The following is a 25247-nucleotide window of genomic DNA, read 5'->3' as shown; positions in this document are numbered from 1 at the left end:
CTCTGGTTGCGGCAAGCGGGGGCTACTTTTGGTTGCTGTGTGCGGGCTTCTCATTGCAGTGACTTCTCTTGTTGTGGAGCATGGTGTCTAGGCACGTGGGCTTCAGTAGTTGCAGCACACAGGCTCAGAAGTTGCGGCACGCGGGCCCTAGAGTGCATAGGCTTCAGTAGTTGAGGTGCATGGGCTCAGTAGTTGGGGCGTGCAGGCTCTCCGGCGGGTGGGCTTCAGTAGTTGTGGTGCGCAGGATCAGTAGTTGTGGCGCACGGGCTTAGTTGCTAAACCTGATCTTTTTTCCTGTCTCCATAATTTTGCCTTTTTCAGAATGTCATATAGTTAAACTCATACAGTATGTAGCCTTTTCAGATTGGCTTCTTTCATTTAGTAATATACATTTATTATTCCTCCATGTCTTTTCATGGCTTGATAGCTCATTTCTTTTTAGTGCTAAATAGTATTCAGTTGTTTGATGTACCACTGTTTATTTCTCCATTCACCTACTCAAGGACATCTTGGTTGCTTTTAAGTTTTGGCAATTATGAATAAAGCTTCTATAAATATCTATATATAGGTTTTTGTGTGGACATAAGTTTCCAGCTCTTTTAGGAAAATACCGAGTGCTGGATCATACGATAAGAGTATCCTTGTGCAAAATTTGTATAAACATAAATTTTCAGCTCATTTGAGTAAATACTGAGGAGCATGGTTACTGCATCATATGGTAAGAGTGTATTTAGTTTTGTAATAAACTGCCAATCTGTCTTCCAAAGTGGCTGTACCATTCTGCATTCGCACCAGCAATGAGTGAGAGTTCTCCTTCCACTTCCTCTCCAGCATTTGGTGTTGTCAGTGTTTTGGATTTTAGCTGTTCTAATAGGTGTGTAGTGGTATCTTGTTTTAGTTTGCAATTCCTTCATGACATATAATGTTGAATCTTTTCATATGCTTATTTGCCATCTGTATATCTTCTTTGGTGAGGTATCTGTTCAGATCTCTTGCCCATTAAAAAATTTGATTGTTTTCTTACTGTTGAGTTTTAAGAGTTCCGTGCGTAGTTTGGATGCTGGTTCTTTATCAAATATGTTTTGTAGATATTTTAAACCAGTTTGTGGCTCGTCTTTTCAATATAACTGTTGTTTACAGAGTTGGTTTTAAATTTTCTGTCTTAAATTTGTGTATTTAAATTTACATGTTTGTTACCCTGTTGGGTGTAGGGTTTTGATTTGCTTGTTTATATTTTGAAGCTTTATTATATTATTTAAAAACTTTTATAATATAGCAGTTTTGGAGATCGTAGTTGTCCTTCCTGACCATTGCTTTATATTCAGATAACATAAAAAGGTCTATCATTTATTGAGCTCTTCTATTGTGCCAAGTTCTGTGCTAAATTCTTGGCATACATGTTCTCGTTTAATCCTCCCTGTTTTTTCTGAGATAAAGATGTCTTTTTTTTTTTTTTTTAGTAAGATAGAATTGAGAATGGTCTTTTTTTTTTAAATAAATTTATTTATTTATTTATGGCTGCATTAGGTCTTCATTGCTGAGTGCGGGCTTTCTCTAGTTGCAGTGAGCGGGGGCTACTCTTTGTTGCGGTGTGTGAGCTTCTCATTGTGGTGGCTTCTCTGGTTGCGGAGCACAGACTCTAGGCATGTGGGCTTCAGTAGTTGTGGCACGCGGGCTCAGTAGTTGTGGCTTGCGGGCTCTAGAGCACAGGCTCAGTAGTTGTGGCACGCGGGCTCTAGAGCACAGGCTCTGTAGTTGTGGCTCACGGGCTTAGTTGCTTCGCGGCATGTGGGATCTTCCTGGACCAGGGCTCGAACCCGTGTCCCCTGCATTGGCAGGCGGATTCTTAACCACTGCGCCACCAGGGAAGCCTTGAGATAAATATGTCTTATCTTCATGTCTTTCTTTTTTTTTTTTCTTCTCTTTTTATATCCACAAATCTCTCTGCCCTCTTCATTTTTATATATTGCCCTGCCTCATACTTCAGAGATTAAAGCTACTAGCCTAAATCTTCATCTTCCCAGATTAAAATCTATAAACCTTTTTTCTTTTTTTTGCGGTACGCAGACCTCTCACTGTTGTGGCCTCTCCCGTTGCGGAGCACAGGCTCTGGACGCGCAGGCTCAGCGGCCATGGCTCACAGGCCTAGCCGCTCCACGGCATGTGGGATCTTCCTGGACCGGGGCACGAACCTGTATCCCCTGCATCGGCAGGCGGACTCTCAACCACTGTGCCACCAGGGAAGCCCTATAAACCTTTTAACTGCAGCAACTTTCTCCTTTTTCTTTTTTGCAAAGACGACAGTTTGTAAAAGAACTGTTCTCCTCCAATCAAAGACTAGGCACTCCATTTGAGCTCTCTCCTTCTCAAATATTTTGTTCCTTTCCTTAAACCCTTTTGCCTCTTCCACCTTTCCTGTCTCATTAGATTGTTTATCTCAGCATGTAAAACTGCTCAGGTATTTCCCACCTTAAAATAAACCTTTCTTTAACACTATATTCTCTTCTAGCTTGTTCCATTTCTTTAATTTGCTGTATGGCCAAACATTTTACAAAGAGTTGTCTATATGTGCTTTCTTCAATTCTTTTTTTCTTTTTAATTTCAAAAAAATATTTTTGATCTGTAGAATGAAAGCTCCCAAACATGGAAAAGGTAATGGAACGTAAAACACCCCGGATGGACATGCTGGGCCCAAGTGTATAGTGAAGAGAGGACAGTTTCACGAGGTGAATTCCCGGAGAACGTGGGATAAAGAGTGAGGGAGGTTACTCAACCACCGACACCTGTGGGAGCATCAGACTGAAATCCACAAGGCCACCCTCTCCACCCAGGAGAGGCCTGCCACCCGCCACCTCCTCCACTCAGTACTCATGCTGGTATGTGCTTAGTCATCTGGCATACAGGAGACACTCAAAACAAGTCGGGTGTTGTAGGATTTCAGAATGAAAGAGAAATCATGAAGCAGTTGTAAATACCAACAGGACCTGTTCAGGTGAGAATTAGAAACAGTTTGCCCTAGGGGCAGCATTTTTTTGTGCCAGAGTCAGCATGGGCCTTATGGGAGTGGGGAGGATGGACCTCTAAACTATGCCCTTGGAAAGGCTCCAGAAGGATGTCCTCAGGTGGTGAGAGCTGGCATTGGCACTTGAAGGAAGAAGGAGATTGTCAGACTGGTCCTCCTTCCAGGCACCTCTTCTCCCTCTGGCCCCCTTCCCCGGACCCTGCCCCACAACATATACACATTCAGCTCCTCTTCTTCCTTGGGCTGTCCCATTACCATCCCCATGTTCCTCAAGGGCAGGTCCTCCTGCCGGAGCAGGAATTCAGGGCCTCCAGCTAGCTCCAGATACCCATGACCAGATTCTACTGAAGCTCAAGCTGTATTACCCACAACTCCCCGCCATGTGCTCCCTGCTTCACCTGGTTTTTGCTCCTCCCAGGAGACCTGATTCCGTGGTTCCTTGGCTGGGCAAACTGTGTACGTCCTGTCTCACCCTAGACATCTATGCATCCAGATCAGACTCATCTTTCCAAGGCAAGCACAAATGATCCGCTTGGGGGAAGATCATCCATATTCCTCTGAGGACAGGAGTCCATGTTGATCTGTCCTCTGGTTTGAGGTACTCAAACTTAGTTCTTCCTGCACCTGATAGTCTGTCCCCTGAGGTGTCACTTGTCAAGGTCATTGATAAGCACCATGTTGGATCCATGTCTTTGTTCTCATCTTGTTTTTTTGCTCAGCAGCTTTCAACTCAGCTGAAGGAAAACATTCCCCTGAATATTTTCCTCTCTTAAGTCCATGATTACACATTCCCCAGGCTTTCCTTCTACCTCACTGGCTGCTCCTTTGTCCTCCCTTTGCTGGCTTCTCTTTAGGAGAGTCGTTCCTTGAAATGTTGGCATGCCCCAGGGATGAATTCTCAGATTTGCGTTTATACTCCTCAGGTATCCTCTTCTAGGTTCATGCTGTAAGTACTGTCTATACACCAATGACAAGTGTTTATTTCCCACCCTGACCTCTCTCCTGAGCTTCGGACTCCTACATCCAGCTTTCCCCTTGGTAGTTCCTGTTGTACATCTAAGTGGCATCTGTAATGAACCACGGCTCTGTGGACCTTAGGGCTGCTTTCCCAGCATCCATCTCAATTCTTAAAATTCATTCTGATCTGATTTCTACACTACTGCTCAGCTAAAGATGCTTTTTAAAAATTCATCAAGCAATTCCATATTGCCACAGCTGTTTACTGGATACTTTTCTGACCTCATCTTTCTTCTTAGTAGCATGACCATGTTGTCCTCTTAAAACAGTCCTTTCTCTTGATTTCTGCAGTCTCCTGGCACGTTCAGTATTACTTTTCCTTTCATAAGAGTATTTGGCATTCATCGCATGTGCTTCTCTTTCTTCGTCTTCCAAAGCAAGATAACCACAAAGCAAATTTAAAACGATGCAGGTATGCTCTTTAAAACTTTTTTGTTAATTACTTGGTAAAAATGGTGCTTTGTTTCTGTCGTTTTTTTCCCCCATCATTTGTGTGGCTGAATGTTTTCCCATGTTCATGTTTGTCTTGTGTTCTTTCCTTGGTGAACTGTCCATGTTTATCTAATTGTGCTTTGCTATTTTTCACTATGACTTGTATGACTCATTCTAATTTGAATGCCATACTTTTTTTTGGAGACTGCATTCTCCATCCAGGAGTTTGGAAGCAAATGAATATATTCCCTTTTCGGCATCATAGAAATTAATATTTGAACAATTCTGAAGACATAAGTATATTTCTAATATCTTGTATGGTCTTTTGGCAAAATTTTTCTATTTGTATATAATGATTGGCATATATTTTATTTTATTATTATTATTTTTTTTTGCGGTACGCAGGCCTCTCACTGTTGTGGCCTCTCCCGTTGCGGAGCACAGGCTCCAGACGTGCAGGCTCAGCGGCCATGGCTCACGGGCCCAGCCGCTCCGCGGCCTGTGGGATCTTCCCAGACTGGGGCACGAACCCGTGTCCCCTGCATCGGCAGGCGGACTCTCAACCACTGCACCACCAGGGAAGCCCTTGGCATATATTTTAGAAGCTATTACTTTAATTTCTGTGAGATTTAGTGATGGGACCTTTCTTTTCAATTTGGTTTAGTAACAAGATTTTTTGGAATGCAGAATTGAAAGCTCAGTAAATAGGTAATCTAAGAATACTCCCCTCTCCTCAGCCCCATTATTGAATCAGGTGCTATGACTCTGCCATGACCTTACTAGGTTAATTATATGTGTGATATTTTAATTTCTTAACAATTTTGTGAGAAGGAAAACGGTTAGTTACTATACTAATCTTAAATTTCAGCACATGTCTCAGTCTTAAAGTAGGGGCAGTAGTGAACTGATGATATGTTAATAATACCAAACTTACATGTGTTCTGGATTCAAGAATCTTTTTCATGCCTCTGTGCCCTTGTTTAGGCTGTTTGCTCTGCCTGGAATATCTTCTCTTACTCCTGCTTGGCAGGATTAACTCCATTCTGTGAGACTCCACTTGGATGGTCATATAAGATAGTGTTCCTAGTTGGATGGCATTCATATCCCTGACCATTCTGCATTGACATTTTCTGTTTTATATGCTTTTCTCTGTATTGGACTAAAATCTTCTTGAGTGCAGAGAACGTGTTTCATTTTCATATTCTAGTACATAGTACAATGTCTGTCATGTAATATACATTCAGTCAATAAGGGTTTATTGAAATGAATTGATGAAATGAAATTAATCATGGCAGGTCTAGAAGAAATTGTTTAATACTTCAGATAACTGATTGAATGAGAACTTAGTACCTGTACTTTAACTAATGTGGTAATAGTTTATACCCAGAGCAAAAATAATTACATATTTTCCAGGTAGAGTAACAGGCTGGACTAGAGTGGGTGAGAGATTTACTGCTGGAGAAGAGAAAGAAACAGACAGTAGGTCTCAAGGGTGTGATCTGTAGAGGAGAATTCTCTCCTGCATGTCCATACACGTCCGTCTTAAATATTATCATTGTTTTCCTGCCCCCTCCCCATTATCTATATACTTAAATCTCTACCAAATCTGTTTTCCTATTAGTAGAAGTGAAAAGGAAAAATAAATAATGGTAGTAACCTAGTGGTAATAATACTGCAGTCTTGAGCTGCTCTAGAGGGTGTAACGTTCTTATTCTTCATATTTCTCAGCACCCATCCTAGAACATCAAATTGAAAAACAAGTTTGAACTTTCTTTTTAGGGGTACACAGTAAGGCATGAGTACCATGGATGGTGCCAAAGCTTCTGGAGGTCAAAGAAATCTTTCTTATATCACTTCTTCCTCCCCACTCTCACTGCCTATTGGGTGATAGAAGTAACTTTGATTCTCTGGAACATTTTGGTAGATACACTTCAACAAATAATATGTAATGCCTGTGTGTAATGTGATGTGAAAGCATAATACTTACCCTCAAGGTCTTTCCACTAGGGGGTGTGGGAGTTTGGGTCAATGAAACATGCACATATTGGGTTGGCCCAAAAGTTCATTTGGGTTTTTCCGTAACACCTTGCGAAAAACCCGAACGAACTTTATGGCCAGCCCGATATTATAAAGTATGTGCTGTAAACCTGAAAACAAAATCCTGTGGGAATTCTCAGTAAGAAATGATCAGTATCACAATCAGGGATGATAAGGTAGGGGATGGGTTGTTGGTGAAGTTGATGGGTTCAGGTGAAGAAAATAGGCAAAGGCACAAAGGTAAGAAACCACGGTCTGTTTTGTGAACCGTTAAGTCTAATTAAACTGTAATCTAAGGTTCAAGTAGGGTTGAATGGAAGATAAGTTCTAGGCCATATTAAGGAAGACTGTAAATGATAAGTAAAGTTTTTTATTTAAGTAGGTAAGATGAAGCTCTGGGGGCTTCAGAACTGATTTAGAAAGATGAATCTGCAGGACCACATGTAAGATACTACAATCTGACCTAGAAACTGGTATAGTAGTCCTGGCAAGAGATAACGAGGGCCTGAAGTAGAATGTAGGCAGTAGCAGTTGAAAGAAAGGAAATGATGTGTTGGCACAGATAGACTATAAGGATCATGTAAACGGATTAGGTGTAGGATACAGAGACTTGGAAAATATCTGAGGTGATGGAGTAATAATGTTATTAACAAAAGTAGGAGGAAGTAGTTTTGGGGAAGGTGGTGAGTTATAGATATACTGATACGGCACATTATACATGGTGAGGTGCCATGTAAACAGAAATATGGGTTTGGGAGAGATGGAAGTTAAGATGTAAATAGATTTAAAAATTCTGTGCTTGGAAGTGATAGCTAAGGAAGGAGTGAAATTTCTTTCTAAGGGTTGCAAGTACAGCAAGAAGAGTAGTCTGAAGACAGAGTCTTTGGGAACATCCCCTTGTAGAGATAAGAAGTCAGTATCATGAGGGAAAGTGAAGAAATAACAAAGTAGGAAGGATTAATCATTGCCTAGGATGGCTCTTGGCAATAAGTCACTTTATTCTATGTAAGAATCTTTTCTCATAGGCCTATTTGTACTTACCATAGCATACATTATAATATTCCTCTATAAGCCTATGATAATTTTCTCCTTCATCTAAATTTCTTCTTTTTTTCAGGAACTTAATCCCATTTAAATAGGAATATTAGATAACTGGGTTGAGGTGTCATAGTGCCTTTAATGCATGAACTATAACTGTGATAATTAAACTTGGTTGTAGCAAAAGATAAGAATATAGTCACAGGTGTTTACTTATCATACATTGTTTAAGAATTACAAAATAACCTCTATTACAGTGTTGTTCACTATTTCTTACATGTAAAATAAGATACTGTAGCTTCTCTATTGTCATTTATAAGGCTTCTAGGTTAAAGTAGCAATTTTGATATCAGTTTTATTTAAACAGGTGCTGTTTGCATTTATTCAGGTTTTTATTCATCACTTAACTTTATAGGAAAACAATCTCAAACTTAGAATATGTGCTGCTGAAGCAAGCACAAAACTCTAAAACTTAGAATATCCGCTCTTGTAAAATTAGGTTCTTATAAAACCTTAGTGAATGTCCGAGGGTTGACTTATCCATACAGCAGACGTGCAGCAGCCTCAACACTTTAAAGCTTCATTTGGCGCTTAGAAATAACAAGAAAAATCTCTTGAGCCCAAAATCATTGTTTAAATAAGTGTGCAAATGTAAAATACATTTCAGAAGGATTAAAAAAATTGTTTTGGTGCTCTTATTCCTTACAAATATTCCTTGTGAGCAGTTGACTAGGACAGAGCACTTAAAGTTTGCTCTTTTGTATTAATGCATGCATTATGGTTTTACAAAGTAATATAGCTTTACTTTTTCTGATAACACAAGTATTTATGCCCAAGGTAAAAAAAAATAGATCACATTAAAAATCATTAAAAGACTCAAATTATATTCCTAACATTCAGAGAAAACTTATGTTAACATTTTGGGCCTTTTTCTGACTTTTTTCTTGTGCTTACATTTATACGCAGGCGCCTACAAAATTAGGATGATTGTGTTAAGGTACTTTGTAACCAGCTCTCTTTCAATTAGTTATTTTGTAGATATTTTTCCATATCAGTAATACATAACAATACTATTTTCATTACTGCATAAAGGTAGTATATGAATGTATTGTTTAATCAGTCTCATGTTTTTTTCTTTTTCACCATTAACTGTCAGTGTACATCCTTGTCTATGTCTTTTTCTTATTTGACTGTTTTTCTAAGCTAAGTTTAGAAGTTTAGAGTCCTAAAGTTTAGAGTCCTAAACGGTGTGGGAGAGGGGAGAGTGGGACATAGTGGACTTTGAACAGTTAATGACTGCTCAAAGAGGTAATGACGTTTGTTAGATATAATGATTTATAGTATTGGAAAGTGGTTTTACATTCATTATCTTACTTGATGTTCACAACTGCTTAAAATATGACATGCTGTAATGGTAGAACTGACATTAAGATAAAAGTTTTCTGATTCAGACACTTGTGTACATTCTACTGAACCATAGAGTCTTTCTGTAGAACTAGGGCAAGAAAATGGTGTTTGCCAGCAGTATAGAATATGTAACTTTACAATTGCTTTCCTTTGTGACCTTGGAAATAATCACTTAACTACTTTTTACTGTGTACTCTCTGTTTTTCAAGTAGGGTTTATGATACATGGCAGTTTATGTTCCATAGGGTTATAATACTTAAGATGCTTGGGAAGAAAGTGTCCTTTTATTACTTTTATTTTAATTTATCATTATTTATCATGATTATTACCATTTTATTTACTTCATCATTTTTATTTATCATTATTATTTTGTCATTATTACTTTAAACAGACATTTCTTTATAAATGCATTTTACATGTTAGAGTGAAAGGAAAAGAGGAATTCAGGAAAGTAGAAAAATGTACGCCAGAATTTACTCATTCAAATCAATGCTACCTTTCCAAGCAGTGACCTTGAGAAGCTATGTACTGTACTTGCTGTCATTACTCAAAATATCCATCGGATCTCATTTTTTAAACAACAGCTTCAGGATTTTATTTGCATCTGTACAAAGATGAAACTATTCAACGTGAAAATATTAGTGAAGTCAATAATTTAGTTGTTGGGTTTACATGAATACTGATAACTAGTTTTCAAAGCATTTTACACTAGTGTGTGTAGATTCAGCAACATAATGGTTTTGATGAGTATTTTTGAAGATTAGATCGATAGAATGGGTTATCTTTGAAGTAATGATTGTTTGTTTGTTTTTCTAGTCAGCAGATAAGCAGCGAGCCCTAGAAGAAACCAAAGCCTACACCACCCAGTCCTTAGCAAGTGTTGCCTATCTGATAAATACCTTGGCCAACAATGTCCTGCAGATGCTGGATATCCAGGCGTCCCAACTTCGAAGGATGGAGTCTTCAATCAATCATATTTCACAAGTAAGACCACACTATTTTCCTATTTTGCCTATGAGGAACATGTAATAAACACAGGCTATCTGTGACGCTGGCAGCCTTTATTATGTGAGTTAACGCACATGTATGATTTGGAAAATACAAACTCAGTAGTAGGTTGTTTTTTGTTTCTATCTTTTTGTCTAGTGATTATCTTCTCTGTGATTTTGATAGGGAAGTATACTTTGTTTATTTTAAACATCTTTTTAAAAAAAATTTATGTATTTTTGTCTGCGTTGGGTCTTTGTCACTGTGCATGGGCTTTCTCTAGCTGTGCTGAACGGGGGCTACTCTTTGTTGCAGTGCGTGGGCTTCTCATTGCGTTGGCTTCTCTTGTTGGACAGCATGGGCTCTAGGCGCGCAGGCTTCAGTAGTTGTGGCACGTGGGCTCCAGTAGTTGTGGCACACGGGCTCTAGAGCACAGACTCATTAGTTGTGGTGCAAAGGCTTAGTTGCTCCGTGACATGTGGGGTCGTCCCGGACCACGGCTCGAACTCGTGTCCCCTGCATTGGCAGGCGGATTCTTAACCACTGCACCACCAGGGAAGTCGGCCTCTCCCGTTGCAGAGCACAGGCTCCAGACGCACAGGCTCAGTGGCCATGGCTCATGGGCCTAGCTGCTCCGCGGCACGTGGAATCCTCCCGGACCGGGGCATGAACCCGCGCCCCCTGCACTGGCAGGCGGACTCTCAACCACTGTGCCACCAGGGAAGCCCCCTAAACATCTTTTTAAAAAAATATTTATTTATTTGGTTGCACCAGGTCTTAGTTGCCGCAGGTGGGCTCCTTAGTTGCGGCATATGGGCTCCTTAGTTGCGGCTCCAGGGCTCCTTAGTTTCAGCAGGCAGCCTCCCTAATTGCGGATTGCTGGCTCCTTAGTTGTGGCACAAGGGCTCCCCAGTTGTGGCATACGATCTCTTAGTTGCAGCATGCATGTAGGATATAGTTCCCTGACCAGGAATTGAACCTGGGCCCCCTGCATTGGGAGCTCGGAGTCCTATCCACTGCACCACCATGGAAGTCCTGGGAAGTCTACTTTAATGGTTTCATTAAAACTCAGTTGTCAAGTTAAAATGATCGGCCTTGAGGTGAGAATTTGCCTGCTTTCTTCCAATTTTTACCGAATTTTACACTTAAAATGTGATAGCTTGATGACTTGTTTAAATGCTTTTTTCTGTTACCTCAGTAATGGATAGATTAAGTGACCTTATAAAATTATCTTTGTATAGAACTTAGAAAAAATTAATGTTATACTTTCTCCATTGTAAATGTCATAAAGAAAAGAGAAAAAAATAGGAAAACAAACCCTTTCTCCACTACTCAAACTTCTCCTGTTAATATTTTGGTATATTTCCTTTTAATACTTTCTTCTTCTAAATGATTTTTAAAATTTAGCTGGGATTATACTATGTATGGAATTTTGAGTTCTGCTCTTTTAACTTAACCATTGTAACAAACATCTTCTCATGATGTTATAAGATCTTCATAAACATTTTCGATGGCTACATAATGTTGTATATATATATCATAATTTTCATAACCATTCCTACATTTTGGGACCATTTAAAATATTACTACAGTAAAAACCAATTTATAATTGCAAAATACATTTTTAAAAACATTAAAACGAAAAGATTTTGATCTGTCTGCTTCTCTTTGAAATCTTTGGAACTTTTCTATTTTAACTGTCTTGCCATTTGAGTAACTTGGTGGTATTCAATTCTGTTTTTAGAACTAAATGATTAGAATGCTTCTGGAATAAAAAGAGTTTTAAAATGTGCATATTACCTTTCTTCGTATATCTTAAAAGTTCAAGACTCCTCTAAAATTGACTAATCCATCAATTTTTCAAAATCTTGGGTTTAATTTATATAATTAAATATAGTTCACATAACCGAATCGGTTATGTAAGGTCTACCTTATGTTTCTTCTTTTTTTTTTTAACATCTTTGGTGGAGTATAATTGCTTTACAGTGGTGTGTTAGTTTCTGCTGTATAACAAAGTGCATCAGCTATATGTATACGTATATCCCCATATCTCCTCCTTCTTGCATCTTCCTTCCACCCTCCTTATCCCACCCCTCTAGTTGGAAACAGAGCACCGAGTTGATCTCCCTGTGCTATGCAGCTGCTTCCCACTAGCTATCTATTTTACATTTGGTAGTGTATATATGCCCGTGTCACTCTCTCACTTCATCCCAGCTTACCCTTCCCCCTCCCCATGTCCTCAAGTACATTCTCTACGTCAGCGTCTTTACTCCTGTCCTGCCCCTAGGTTCTTCAGAACCAATTTTTTTTTTTTTAAGGTTTCATAAATATGTGTTGGCATACAGTATTTGTTTTTCTCTTTCTGACTTACTTCACTCTGTATGACAGACCCTAGGTCCATCCACCTCACTACAAATAACTCAATTTCGTTTCTTTTTATGGCTGAGTAATATTCCATTGTATATATGTGCCACATCTTCTTTATCCTTTCATCTGTCGATGGACACTTAGGTTGCTTCCATGTCCTGGCTATTGTAAATAGAGCTGCAGTGAACATTGTGGTACATGACTCTTTTTGAATTATGGTTTTCTCAGGGTATATGCCCAGTAGTGGGATTGCTGGGTCGTATGGTAGTTCCATTTTTAGTTTTTGAAGGAACTTCCATACTGTTCTCCATAGGGGCTGTATCAATTTACATTCCCACCAACAGTGCAAGAGGGTTCCCTTTTTTCTACACCCTCTCCAACATTTATTGTTTGTAGATATTTTGATGATGGCCATTCTGACCGGTGTGAGGTGGTACCTCATTGTAGTTTTGATTTGCATTTCTCTAATGATTAGTGATGTTGAACATACTTTCATGTGTTTTTTGGCAATCTGTGTATCTTCTTTGGAGATGTCTATTTAGGTGTTCTGTCCATTTTTGGATTGGATTGTTTCGTTGTTTTCATATTGAGCTGCACAAGCTGCTTGTATATTTTGGAGATTAATCCTTTGTCAGACGCTTTGTTTGCAAATATTTTCCCCATTCTGAGGGTTGTCCTTTCGTCTTGTTTATGGTTTCCTTTGCAATACAAAAGCTTTTAAGTTTCATTAGGTCTCATTTGTTTATTTTTGTTTTTATTTCCATTTCTCTAGGAGGTGGGTCAAAGAGGATCTTGCTATGATTTATGTCATAGAGTGTTCTGCCTATGTTTTCCTCTAAGAGTTTGATAGTGTCTGACCTTACATTTAGGTATTCAATCCATTTTAAAATTATTTTTGTGTATGGTGTTAGGAAGTGTTTAATTTCATTCTTTTACATGTAGCTGTCTAGTTTTCACAGCATCACTTATTGAATAGGCTGCCTTTTCTACATTGTATATTTCTGCCTCCTTTATCAAAGATAAGGTGACCATATATGAGTGGTTTTATGTCTGGGCTTTCTCTCCTGTTCCATTTATCTCTATTTCTGTTTTTGTGCCAGTACCATACTGTCTTGATTACTGTAGCTTTGTAGTATAGTCTGAAGTCAGGGACCCTGATTTCTCCAGCTCCGTTTTTCTTTCTGAAGATTGCTTTGGCTATTCGGGGTCTCTTATGTTTCCATACAAACTGTGAAATTTTTTGTTCTAGTTCTGTGAAAAATGCCAGTGGTAGTTTGAATGGGATTGCATTAAATCTGTAAATTGCTTTGGGTAGTATAGTCATTTTCAAAATGTTGATTCTTCCAGTCCAAGAACATGATATATCTCTCCATCTGTTTGTATCATGTTTAATTTCTTTCATCTGTGTCTTATAATTTTCTGCATACAGGTCTTTTGTCTCCATAGGTAGGTTTATTCCTAAGTATTTTATTCTTTTTGTTGCAGTGGTAAATGGGAGTGTTTCCTTAATTTCTCTTTCAGATTTTTCATCATTAGTGTATAGGAATGCAAGGGATTTCTGTGCATTAATTTTGTATCCTGCTACTTTACCAAATTCATTGATTAGCTCTAGTAGTTTTCTGGTGGCATCTTTAGGATTCTCTATGTGTACTGTCTTGTCATCTGCAAAGAGTGACAGTTTTACTTCTTCCTTTCTGATTTGGAATCCTTTTATTGCGTTTTCTTCTGAGATTGCTGTGGCTAAAACTTCCAAACTATGTTGAATAATAGTGGGGAGAGTGGACATCCTTGTCTTGTTACTCATCTTAGTGAGAATGGTTTCGGTTTTCCACCATTGAGGACGAATTTGGCTGTGGGTTTGTCATATATGGCCTTTATTATGTTGAGGTAAGTTCCCTCTGTGCCCACTTTCTGAAGGGTTTTTACCATAAATGGGTGTTGAATTTGGTCAAAAGCTTTTTCTGCATCTACTGAGATGATCATATGGTTTTTCTCCTTCAATTTGTTAATATGCTGTATCACATTGATTGATTTGCATAGATTGAAGAATCTTTGCATTCCAGAGATAAACCCCACTTGATCATGGTGTATGATCCTTTTAATGTGCTGTTGGATTCTGTTTGCTACTATTTTCTTGAGCATTTTTGCATCTGTGTTCATCAGTGATATTGGCCTGTAGTTTTCTTTTTTTGTGATATCTTTGTCTGGTTTTGGTGTCAAGATGATGGTGGCCTCATAGAATGAGTTTGGGAGTGTTCCTCCGTCTGCTGTATTTTGGAAGAGTTTGAGAAGGATAGATGTTAGCTCTTCTCTAAATGTTGGATAGAATTCTCCTGTGAAACCATCTGGTCCTGTGCTTTTGTTTGTGGAAGATTTTTTTTTTAACATTTTAATTAGAGTATAATAATTAATAATAATTAGAGTATAGTTCCTTTACAATGGTGTCTTAGTTTCTGCTTTATAACAAAGTAAATCAGTTATACATATACATACATATGTTCCCATATCTCTTCCCTCTTGCGTCTCCCTCCCTCCCACCCTCCGTATCCCACCCCTCTAGGTGGTCACAAAGCACCAAGCAGATCTCCCTGTGCTATGCTTCCCGCTAGATAGCTGTTTTTCGTTTGGTAGTGTATATGTCCATGTCACTCTCTCACTTTGTCACAGCTTACCCTTCCCCCTCCCCATATCCTGAAGTCCATGCTCTAGTAGGTCTGTGTATTTATTCCCATCTTGTCCCTAGGTTCTTCATGACCTTTTTTTTCTTTCTATTTTAGATTCCGTATATATGTGTTAGCATACGGTATATCTGGAAGCAATAGAATAGATAGAATTCGCCTGTGAAGCCATCTGGTCCTGGGCTTTTGTGTGTTGGAAGATTTTTAATCACAGTGTCAATTTCACTGCGTGTGATTGGTCTGTTCATATTTTCTATTTTTTCCTGGTTCAGTCTTGGAAGGTTGTGCTTTTCTAAGTGTTTTTCCATTTCCTCCAGGGTGTCCATTTTATTGGCATATAGTTGCTTGTAGTAATCTCTCATGATCCTTTCTCCTTCTGCATTGTGAGTTGTTACTTCTTTTTCTTTTCTAATTCTGTTCGTTTGAGTCTTCTCCCTTTTTTTCTTGATGAGTCTGGCTAATGGTTTATCAATTTTGTTTATCTTCTCAAAGAAGCAGTGGTTAGATTATTGATCTTTGCTATTGCTTCCTTCATTTCTTTTTCATTTTTTTCTGATCTGACCTTTATGATTTCTTACCTTCTGCTAACACTGGGGTTTTTTTCTTCTTCTTTCTCTAATTGCGTTAGGTGTAAGGTTAGGTTGTTTATTTGAGATATTTCTTGTTTCTTGAGGTAGGACTGTATTGCTATAAACTTCCCTTTTAGAACTGCTTGTTCTGCATCCCATAGGTTTTGGGTCATCGTGTTTTCATTGTCATTTGTTTCTAGGTATTTTTTGATTTCTTCAGTGATCTCTTGGTTATTAAGTAGTGTATTGTTTAGCCTCCATGTGTTTGTATTTTTTACAGATTTTTTTCCTGTAATTGATATCCAGTCTCATAGCGCCGTGGTCGGAAAAGATACTTGTTATGTTTTCAATTTTCTGAAATTTACCAAGGCTTCATTTGTGACCCAAGATATGATCTATACTGGAGAATGTTCCATGAGCACTTGAGAAGAAAGTGTATTCTGTTGTTTCTGGATGGTACATTCTATAAATATCATTTAAGTTCATCTTGTTTTATGTATCATTTGAAGCTTGTGTTTCCTTATTTATTTCCATTTTGGATGATCTATCCATTGGTGAAAGTGGGGTGTTAAAGTCCCCTACTATGATTGTGTTACTGTCAGTTTCCCCTTTTATGGCTGTTAGCATATGCCTTTTGTATTGAGGTGTTCCTATGTTGGGTGTATAAATATTTACAGTTGTTATATCTTCTTCTTGGATCGATCCCTTGATCATTATGTAGTGTCCTTCTTTGTCTCTTCTAATAGTCTTTATTTTAAAGTTCATTTTGTCTGATATGAGAATTTCTACTCCAGCTTTCTTTTGATTTCCATTTGCATGGAATATCTTTTTCTATCCCCTTACTTTCAGTCTGTATCTGTCCTTAGGTCTGATGTGCGTCTTTTGTGGACAGGATATATATGGGTCTTGTTTTTGTATCCATTCAGCCAGTGTGCGTGTTTTGGTTGGAGCATTTAATCCATTTACATTTAAGGTAATTATTGATATGTATGTTTCTATTACCATTTTCTTAATGTTTTGGGTTTGTTATTGTAGGTGTTTTTTGTCTCCTGTGTTTCCTGCCTAGAGGAGTTCCTTTAGCATTTGTTGTAAAGCTGGTTTGGTGGTGCTTAATTCTCTTAGCTTTTGCTTGTCTGTAAAGGTTTTAATTTCTCTGTCCAATCTGAATGAGATCTTTGCTGGGTAGAGTAATCTTGGTTGTCGGTTTTTCCCTTTCATCACTTTAAATATGTCCTGCCACACCCTTCTGGCTTGCAGAGTTTCTGCTGAAAGATCAGCTGTTAACCTTATGGGGATTCCCTTGTATGTTATGTGTTGCTTTTCCCTTGCTGCTTTTAATATTTTTTCTTTGTATTTAATTTTTGATAGTTTGATTGGCATGTTTCTTCTTGGACTTATCCTATATGGGACTCTCTGTACTTCCTGGACTTGAATGACTATTTCCTTTCCCATATTAGGGAAGTTTTCAAGTATAATCTTTTCAAATATTTCCTTAGTTCCTTTGTTTTTCTCTTCTTCTTCTGGGACCCCTATAATTCGAATGTTGGTGCGTTTAATGTTGTCCCAGAAGCCTCTGAGTCTGTCTTTAATTCTTTTCATTCTTTTTTCTTTATTTTGCACTGTGGTAGTTATTTCCACTATTTTATCTTCCAGGTCACTTATCCATTCTTCTGCCTCAGTTATTCTGCTATTGATTCCTTCTAGAGAATTTTTAATTTCATTTACTGTGTTGTTCATCAGTGTTTGTTTGCTCTTTAGTTCTTCTAGTTTCTTGTTAGAAATTTCTTGTATTTTCTCCATTCTACTTACAAGGTTTTGGATCATCTTTACTGTCATTACTCTGAATTCTTTTTCAGGTAGGCTCCCTATTTCCTCTACATTTGCTTGGTCTGGTGGGTTTTTCCCTTGCTCCTTCATCTATTGTGTATTTTTGTCTTCTCATTTTGCTTCACTTACTGCGTTTGGGGTCTCCTTTTCACAGGCTGAAGGTTCGTAGTTCCCATTGTTTTTGGTATCTGCCCCCAGTGGCTAAAGTTGGTTCAGTGGGTTGTGTAGGCTTCCTGGTGGATGGGACTGGTGCCTCTTTTCTGGTGGATGAAGCTGGATCTTGTCTTTCTGGTGGGCAGGACCACGTCTGGTGGTGTGTTTTTGGGTGTTTGTTAACCTATTATCATTTTAGGCAGCCTCTTGCTAATGGGTGGGGTTGTGTTCCTGTCTTGCTAGTTGTTTGGCATGAGATGTCCAGCCCTGTGGCTTACCAGGTCGTTGAGTAGAGCTGCCTTTTAGCATTGAGACGGAGATCTCTGGGAGAGCTTTTGCCGTTTGATATTACGTGGCACTGGGAGGTTTCTGGTGGACCAGTGTCCTAAACTCGGCTCTCCCATCTTAGAGGCTCATGCCTGACACCCGGCTGGAGCACCAAGACCCTGTCAGCCACATGCCTCAGAAGGAAAGGGAGAAAAGAAAGGAAAGAAAGAAAAATAAAATAAAGTTATTCAAATAAAAAATAATGAAAACTAAAAAGAAATTAAAAAAAGGAAAGAAAGAAGAGGGCAACCAAACCAATAAACAAATCCATGAAAGATAACAAGCACTAAAAACTATACTAAAAAAGCAAAACCAAAATGGACAGAACTCTAGGACAAATGGTAAAAGCTAAGCTGTACAGACAAAATCACACAAAAAAGCATACACATACACACAAAAAGAGAAAAAGGATTAAAAAAGTATATTTTTTTTTTGAAAAGAGAGAGTAGCCAAATCAATAAACCGATCTAGAAATGATACTAAGCTCTAGGAGGGGAAGATGGCAGAAGAGTAAGATGCGGAGATCACCTTCCTCCCCACAGGTACACCAGAAATACATCTACACGTGGAACAACTCCTACAGAACACCTACTGAACGCTGTCAGAAGACCTCAGACCTCCCAAAAGGCAAGAAACCCCCCACGTACCTGGGTACGGAAAAAGAAAAAAGAATAAACAGAGACAAAAGGATAGGGACGGGACCTGCACCAGTGGGAGGGAACAGTGAAGGAGGAAAGGTTTCCACACACTAGAAACCCCTTCGCGGATGGACACTGCAGGTGGCAGAGGGGGAAAGCTTCGGAGCTGTGGAGGAGAGCCCAGCAACAGGGGTGCGGCGGGAAAAGCGGAGAGATTCCCGCAGAGGATCGGTGCCAACTGGCACTCACCAGCCCAAGACGCTTGTCTGCTCACCCGCTGGGGAGGGCGGGGCTGGGAGCTGAGGCTCGGGCTTTGGTCGGAGCACAGGAAGAGGACTGGGGCTGGCGGCGTGAACACAGCCTGAAGGGGTTAGTGCGCCATGGCTAGCAGGGAGGGAGTCCGGGGAAAAGTCTCGACTTGCCGAAGAGGCAAGAGACTTTTTCTTCCCTCTTTGTTTACTGGTGCGCGAGGAGAGGGGATTAAGAGCGCTGCTTAAAGGAGCTCCAGAGACGGGCGTGAGCCGCGGCTAAAAGCGCGGACCCCAGAGACGGCCATGAGATGCTAAGGCTGCTGCTGCCGCCACCAAGAAGCCTGTGTGCGAGCACAGGTCACTATCCACACCCCACTTCCGGGGAGCCAGTGCAGCCCGCCACTGACAGGGTCCTGGGATCCAGGGACGACTTCCCCAGGAGATCGTGCGCCTCAGGCTCGTGCAACGTTATGCTGGCCTCTGCTGCTGCAGGCTCGCCCCGCTCTCCGTACCCCTGCAACCCCCCAGCCTGAGTGAGCCAGAGTCCCCCAAGCAACTGCTCCTTTAACCCTGTCCTGTCTGAGCAAAGACGCCCTCCGGTAACCTACACACAGAGGCAGGGCCAAATCCAAAGCTGAGCCCTGGGACCTGTGAGAACAAAGAAGAGAATGGGAAATCCCTCCCAGCAGGCTCAGAAGCAGCAGATTAAAGCTCCACAATCAACTTGCTGTACCCTGCTTCTGTGGAATACATGAATAGACAACAGATCATCCCAAATTAAGGAGGTGGACTTTGAGAGCAAGATTTATGATTTTCCCCCCTTTTTGTCTTTTTGTGAGTGTATATGAGTATGGTTCTGTGTGAGATTTTGTCTGTATAGCTTTGCTTCCACCATTTGTCCAAGGGTTCTGTACATCCGTTTTGTTTTTTTTCAATTTTTTTCTTATTAATTTTTTTATATTAATAACTTTATTTTATTTTATCTTTATTTTATTTTATCTTCTTTCTTCCTTTCCTCCCTCCCTCCCTCTCTCTCTCTCTCTCTCTCGCGCGCTCTCTCTCTCTCTCTCTCTTTCTTTCTTTCTTCTTTTTCTCCCTTTTATTCTGAGCCGTGTGGATGAAAGGCTCTTGGTGCTACAGCCAGGAGTCAGTGCTGTGCCTCTGAGGCACATTTCAAGACACTGATCCACAAGAGATCTCCCAGCTCCACATAATATCAAATGGTGAAAATCTCCCAGAGATCTCCATCTCAACACCAGCACCCAGCTTCACTCAACGACCAGCAAGCTACAGTGCTGGACACCCTATGCCAAACAACTAGCAAGACAGGAACACAACCCCATCCATTAGCAGAAAGGCTGCCTAAAATCATAATAAGTCCACAGACACCTCAAAACACACCACCAGACGTGGACCTGCCCACCAGAAAGACAAGATCCAGCCTCATCCGCCAGAACACAGGCATTAGTCCCCTCCACCAGGAAGCCTACACAACCCACTGAACCAACTTTAGCCACTGGGGGCAGACATCAAAAACAACGGGAGCTACGAACCTGCAGCCTGCAAAAAGGAGACCCCAAACACAGTAAGATAAGCAAAATGAGAAGACAGAAAAACACACAGCAGATGAAGGAGCAAGATAAAAACCCACCAGACCTAACAAATGAAGAGGAATTAGGCAGTCTACCTGGAAAAGACTTCAGAATAATGATAGTAAAGATGATCCAAAACCTTGGAAATAGAATAGACAAAATGCAAGAAACATTTAACAAGGACCTAGAAGAACTAAAGATGAAATAAACAACGATGAACAACACAATAAATGAAATTAAAAATACTCTAGATGGGATCAATAGCAGAATAACTAAGGCAGAAGAACAAACAGATAAGTGACCTGGAAGATAAAATAGTGGAAATAACTACTGCAGAGCAGAATAAAGAAAAAGGAATGAAAAGAACTGAGGACAGTCTCAGAGACCTCTGGGACAGCACTAAACACACCAACATTCGAATTACAGGGGTTCCAGAGAAGAAGAGAAAAAGAAAGGGACTGAGAAAACATTTGAAGAGATTATAGTTGAAAACTTCCATAATATGGAAGTCATTCAAGTCCAGGAAGCACAGAGAGTCCCATACAGGATAAATCTAAGGAGAAATACACCAAGACACATATTAATCAAGCTGTCAAAAATTAAATACAAGGAAGATATATTAAAAGCAGCAAGGGCAAAACAACAAAGAACACACAAGGGGATCCCTATAAGGTTAACAGCTGATCTTTCAGCAGAAACTCTGCAAGCCAGAAGGGACTGGCAGGAAGAATTTAAGGTGATGAAGGAGAAAAACCTGCAACCAAGATTACTCTACCCAGCAAGGATCTCATTCAGATTTGATGGAGAAATTAAAACCTTTACAGACAAGCAAAAGCTGAGAGTTCAGCACCACCAAACCAGCTTTACAACAAATGCTAAATGAACTTCTCTAGTCAAGAAACACAAGAGAAGGAAAAGGCCTATAATAACGAACCCAAATCAATTAAGAAAATGGGAATAGGAACATACATATCGATAATTACCTTAAATGTAAATGGACTAAATGCTCGCACCAAAAGACACAGATTGGCTGAATGGATACAAAAACAAGACCCATATATATGCTGTCTACAAGAGACCCACTTCAGACCTAGAGACACATACAGACTGAAAGTAAGGGGATGGAAAAAGATATTCCATGCAAATGGAAACCAAAAGAAAGCTGGAGTAGAAATTCTTATATCAGACAAAACAGACTTTAAAATACAGACTAGTACAAGAAACAAAGAAGGACACTACATAATGATCAAGGGATGAATCCAAGAAGAACATATAAAAATTGTAAATACTTATGCACCCAACATAGGAGCACCTCAATACATAAAGCAAATACTAACAGCGATCATAGGGGAAATTCACAGTAACACATCCATAGTTGGGGACTTTAACACCCCACTTTCACCAATGGACTGATCATCCAAAATGAAAATAAATAAGGAAACACAAGCTTTAAACGATACATTAAACAAGATGGACCTAATTGATATTTATAGGACATTCCATCCAAAAACAACAGAGTACACATTTTTCTTAAGTGCTCATGGACCATTCTCCAGGATAGATCATATCTTGGGTCACAAATGAAGCCTTAGTAAATTTAAGAAAATTGAAATTGTATCAAGTATCTTTTCCGACCACAACGCTGTGAGACCAGGTATCAATTACAGGAAAATATCTGTAAAATATACAAACACATGGAGGCTAAACAATACACTACTTAATAACGAAGTAAACACTGAAGAAATCAAAGAGGAAATAAAAAAATACCTAGAAACAACTGACAGTGGAGACATGATGACCCAAAACCTATGGGATGCAGCAAAAGCAGTTCTAAGAGGGAAGTTTATAGCAATACAATCCTACCTTAAGAAATAGGAAACATCTCAAGTAAACAACCTAACCTTGCACCTAAAGCAATTAGAGAAAGAAAAAGAAAAAAACCCCAAAGTTAGCAGAAGGAAAGAAATCATAAACATCAGATCAGAAATAAATGAAAAAGATATGAAGGAAACGATAGCAAAGATCAATAAAACTAAAAGCTGGTTCTTTGAGAAGGTAAAGAAAATTGATAAACCATTAGCCAGACTCATCACAAAAAAGGGAGAAGACTCAAATCAATAGAATGAGAAATGGAAAAGGAGAAGTAACAACTGACACTGCAGAAATACAAAAGATCATGAGAGATTACTACAAGCAACTCTATGCCAATAAAATGGGCAACCTGGAAGAAATGGACAAATTCTGAGAAATGCACAACTGGCCAAGACTGAATCAGGAAGAAACAGAAAATATGAACAGACCAATCACAAGCACTGAAATTGACACTGTGATTAAAAATCTTCCAGCAAACAAAAGCCCAGGACCAGTTGGCTTCACAGGGGAATTCTATCATTTAGAGAAGAGCTAACACCTATCCTTCTCAAACTCTTCCAAAATATAGCAGAGGGAGGAAAACTCCCAAACTCATATATGAGGCCACCATCACATTGATACCAAAACCAGACAAGGATGTCACAAAGAAAGAAAACTACAGGCCAATATCACTGATGAACATAGATGCAAAAATCCTCAATAAAATACTAGCAAACAGAATCCAACAGCACATTAAAAGGATCATACAACATGGTCAAGTGGGGTTTATTCCAGGAATGCAAGGATTCTTCAATATATGCAAATCAATCAATGAGATACACCATATTAAGAACCTGAAGGAGAAAAACCATATGATCATCTCAATAGATGCGGAGAAGGCTTTCAACAAAATTCAACACCCATTTATGATAAAAACCCTGCAGAAAGTAGGCATAGAGGGAACTTTCCTCTACATAATAAAGGCCATATATGACAAGCCCACAGCCAATATCGTTCTCAATGCTGAAAAACTGAAACCATTTCCACTATGATCAGGAGCAAGACAAGGTGGCCCACTCTCACCACTCTTATTCAACATAGTTTTGGAAGTTTTAGCCACAGCAATCAGAGAAATAAAAGGAATCCCAATCGGAAAAGAAGAAGTAAAGCTGTCACTGTTTGCAGATGATATGATACTATACATAGAGAATCCTAAAGATGCTACTAGAAAACTACTAGAGCTAATTAATGAATTTGGTAAAGTAGCTGTATACAAAATTAATGCACAGAAATCTCTGGCTTTCCTATACACTAAGGATGAAAAATCTGAAAGTGAAATCAAGAAAACACTCCCATGTACCATTGCAACAGAAAGAATAAAATACCTAGGAATAAACCTACCTAAGGAGACAGAAGACCTGTATGCAGAAAACTGTAAGACACTGATGAAGGAAATTAAAGATGATACAAATAGATGGAGAGATATACCATGTTCGTAGATTGGAAGAATCAACATTGTGAAAATGACTCTACTACCCGAAGCAATCTACAGATTCAATGCAATCCCTATCAAACTACCACTAGCATTTTTCACAGAACTAGAACAAAAAATTTCACAATTTGTATGGAAACACAAAAGACCCCAAATAGCCAAAGCAATCTTGAGAACGAAAAATGGAGCTGGAGAAATCAGAGTCCTTGACTTCAGACTATACTACAAAGCTACAGTAATGAAGACAGTATGGTACTTGCACAGAAACAGAAAAATAGATTAATGGAAAAGGATAGAAAGCCCAGAGATAAACCCACGCACATATGGTCACCTTATCTTTGATAAAGGAGGCAGGAATGTACAGTGGAGAAAGGACAGCCTCTTCAAGAAGTGGTGCTAGGAAAACTGGACAGGTACATGTAAAAGTATGAGATTAGATCACTCCCTAACACCATACACAAAAATAAGCTCAAAATGGATTAAAGACCTAAATGTAAGGCCAGACACCATCAAACTCTTAGAGGAAAACATAGAGCACTCTATGACATAAATCACAGCAAGATCCTTTTTGACCCACCTCCTAGAGAAAATGAAATAAAAACAAAAATAAACAAATGGGACCTAATGAAACTTCAAAGCTTTTGCACAGCAAAGGAAACCATAAACAAGACGAAAAGACAGCCCTCAGAATGGGAGAAAATATTTGCAAATGAAACAAATGACAAAGGATTAATCTTCAAAATTTATAAGCGGCTCATGCAGCTCAATAACAAAAAAACAAATAACCCAACCCAAAAATGGGCAGAAGACCTAAATAGACATTTCTCCAAAGAAGATATACAGACTGCCAACAAACACATGAAAGAATGCTCAACATCATTAATCATTAGAGAAATGCAAATCAAAAGTACAATGAGATATCATCTCACACCAGTTAGAATGGCCATCATCAAAAAATCTAGAAACAATAAATGTTGGAGAGGGTGTGGAGAAAAGGGAACACTCTTGCACTGCTGGTGGGAATGTGAATTGGTACAGCCACTGTGGAGAACAGTATGGAGGTTTCTTAAAAGACTACAAATAGAACTACCATAGGACCCAGCAATCCCGCTACTGGGCATATACCCTGAGAAAACCGTAATTCAAAAAGAGTCATGTACCAAAATGTTCATTGCAGCTCTATATTTACAATGGCCCAGAGATGGAAACAACCTAAGTGTCCATCATCGGATGAATGGTTAAAGAAGATGTGGCACATATATACAGTGGAATATTACTCAGCTATAAAAAGAAACGAAATTGAGCTATTTGTAATGAGGTGGATGTACCTAGAGTCTGCCATACAGAGTGAAGTAAGTCAGAAAGAGAAAGTCAAATACCGTATGCTAACACATATATACGGAATTTAAGAAAAAAAAATGTCATGAAGAACCTAGGGGTAAGACAGGAATAAAGACACAGACCTACTAGAGCATGGACTTGAGGATATGGGGAGGGGGAAGGGTAAGCTGTGACAAAATGAGAGAATGGCATGGACATATATACACTACCAAACGTAAAAT

At 39.2% G+C, this 25247-nt stretch overlaps 1 protein-coding gene across 2 annotated transcripts in view; it reads left to right on the top strand.

The window, feature by feature from the left end:
• ABI2 (abl interactor 2) overlaps positions 1-25247 on the top strand; it is a 100151-nt gene that overhangs the window by 18907 nt on the left and 55997 nt on the right. For both annotated transcript variants that reach the window (XM_029225914.1, XM_029225913.1), the window contains exon 2: positions 9770-9937. In XM_029225914.1, the coding sequence (XP_029081747.1) occupies positions 9770-9937 (168 nt within the window). The remainder of the gene's footprint in view (positions 1-9769; positions 9938-25247) is intronic.

This window comes from Monodon monoceros, unplaced genomic scaffold, assembly GCF_005190385.1.
Source record: "Monodon monoceros isolate NGI ecotype Baffin Bay Population unplaced genomic scaffold, NGI_Narwhal_1 Super_Scaffold_16, whole genome shotgun sequence".
Classification (NCBI taxonomy): Eukaryota; Metazoa; Chordata; class Mammalia; order Artiodactyla; family Monodontidae; genus Monodon; species Monodon monoceros.
The sequence above is the reverse complement of the archived record's forward strand: the minus strand, read 5'-3'. Positions and strand labels throughout refer to the sequence as shown.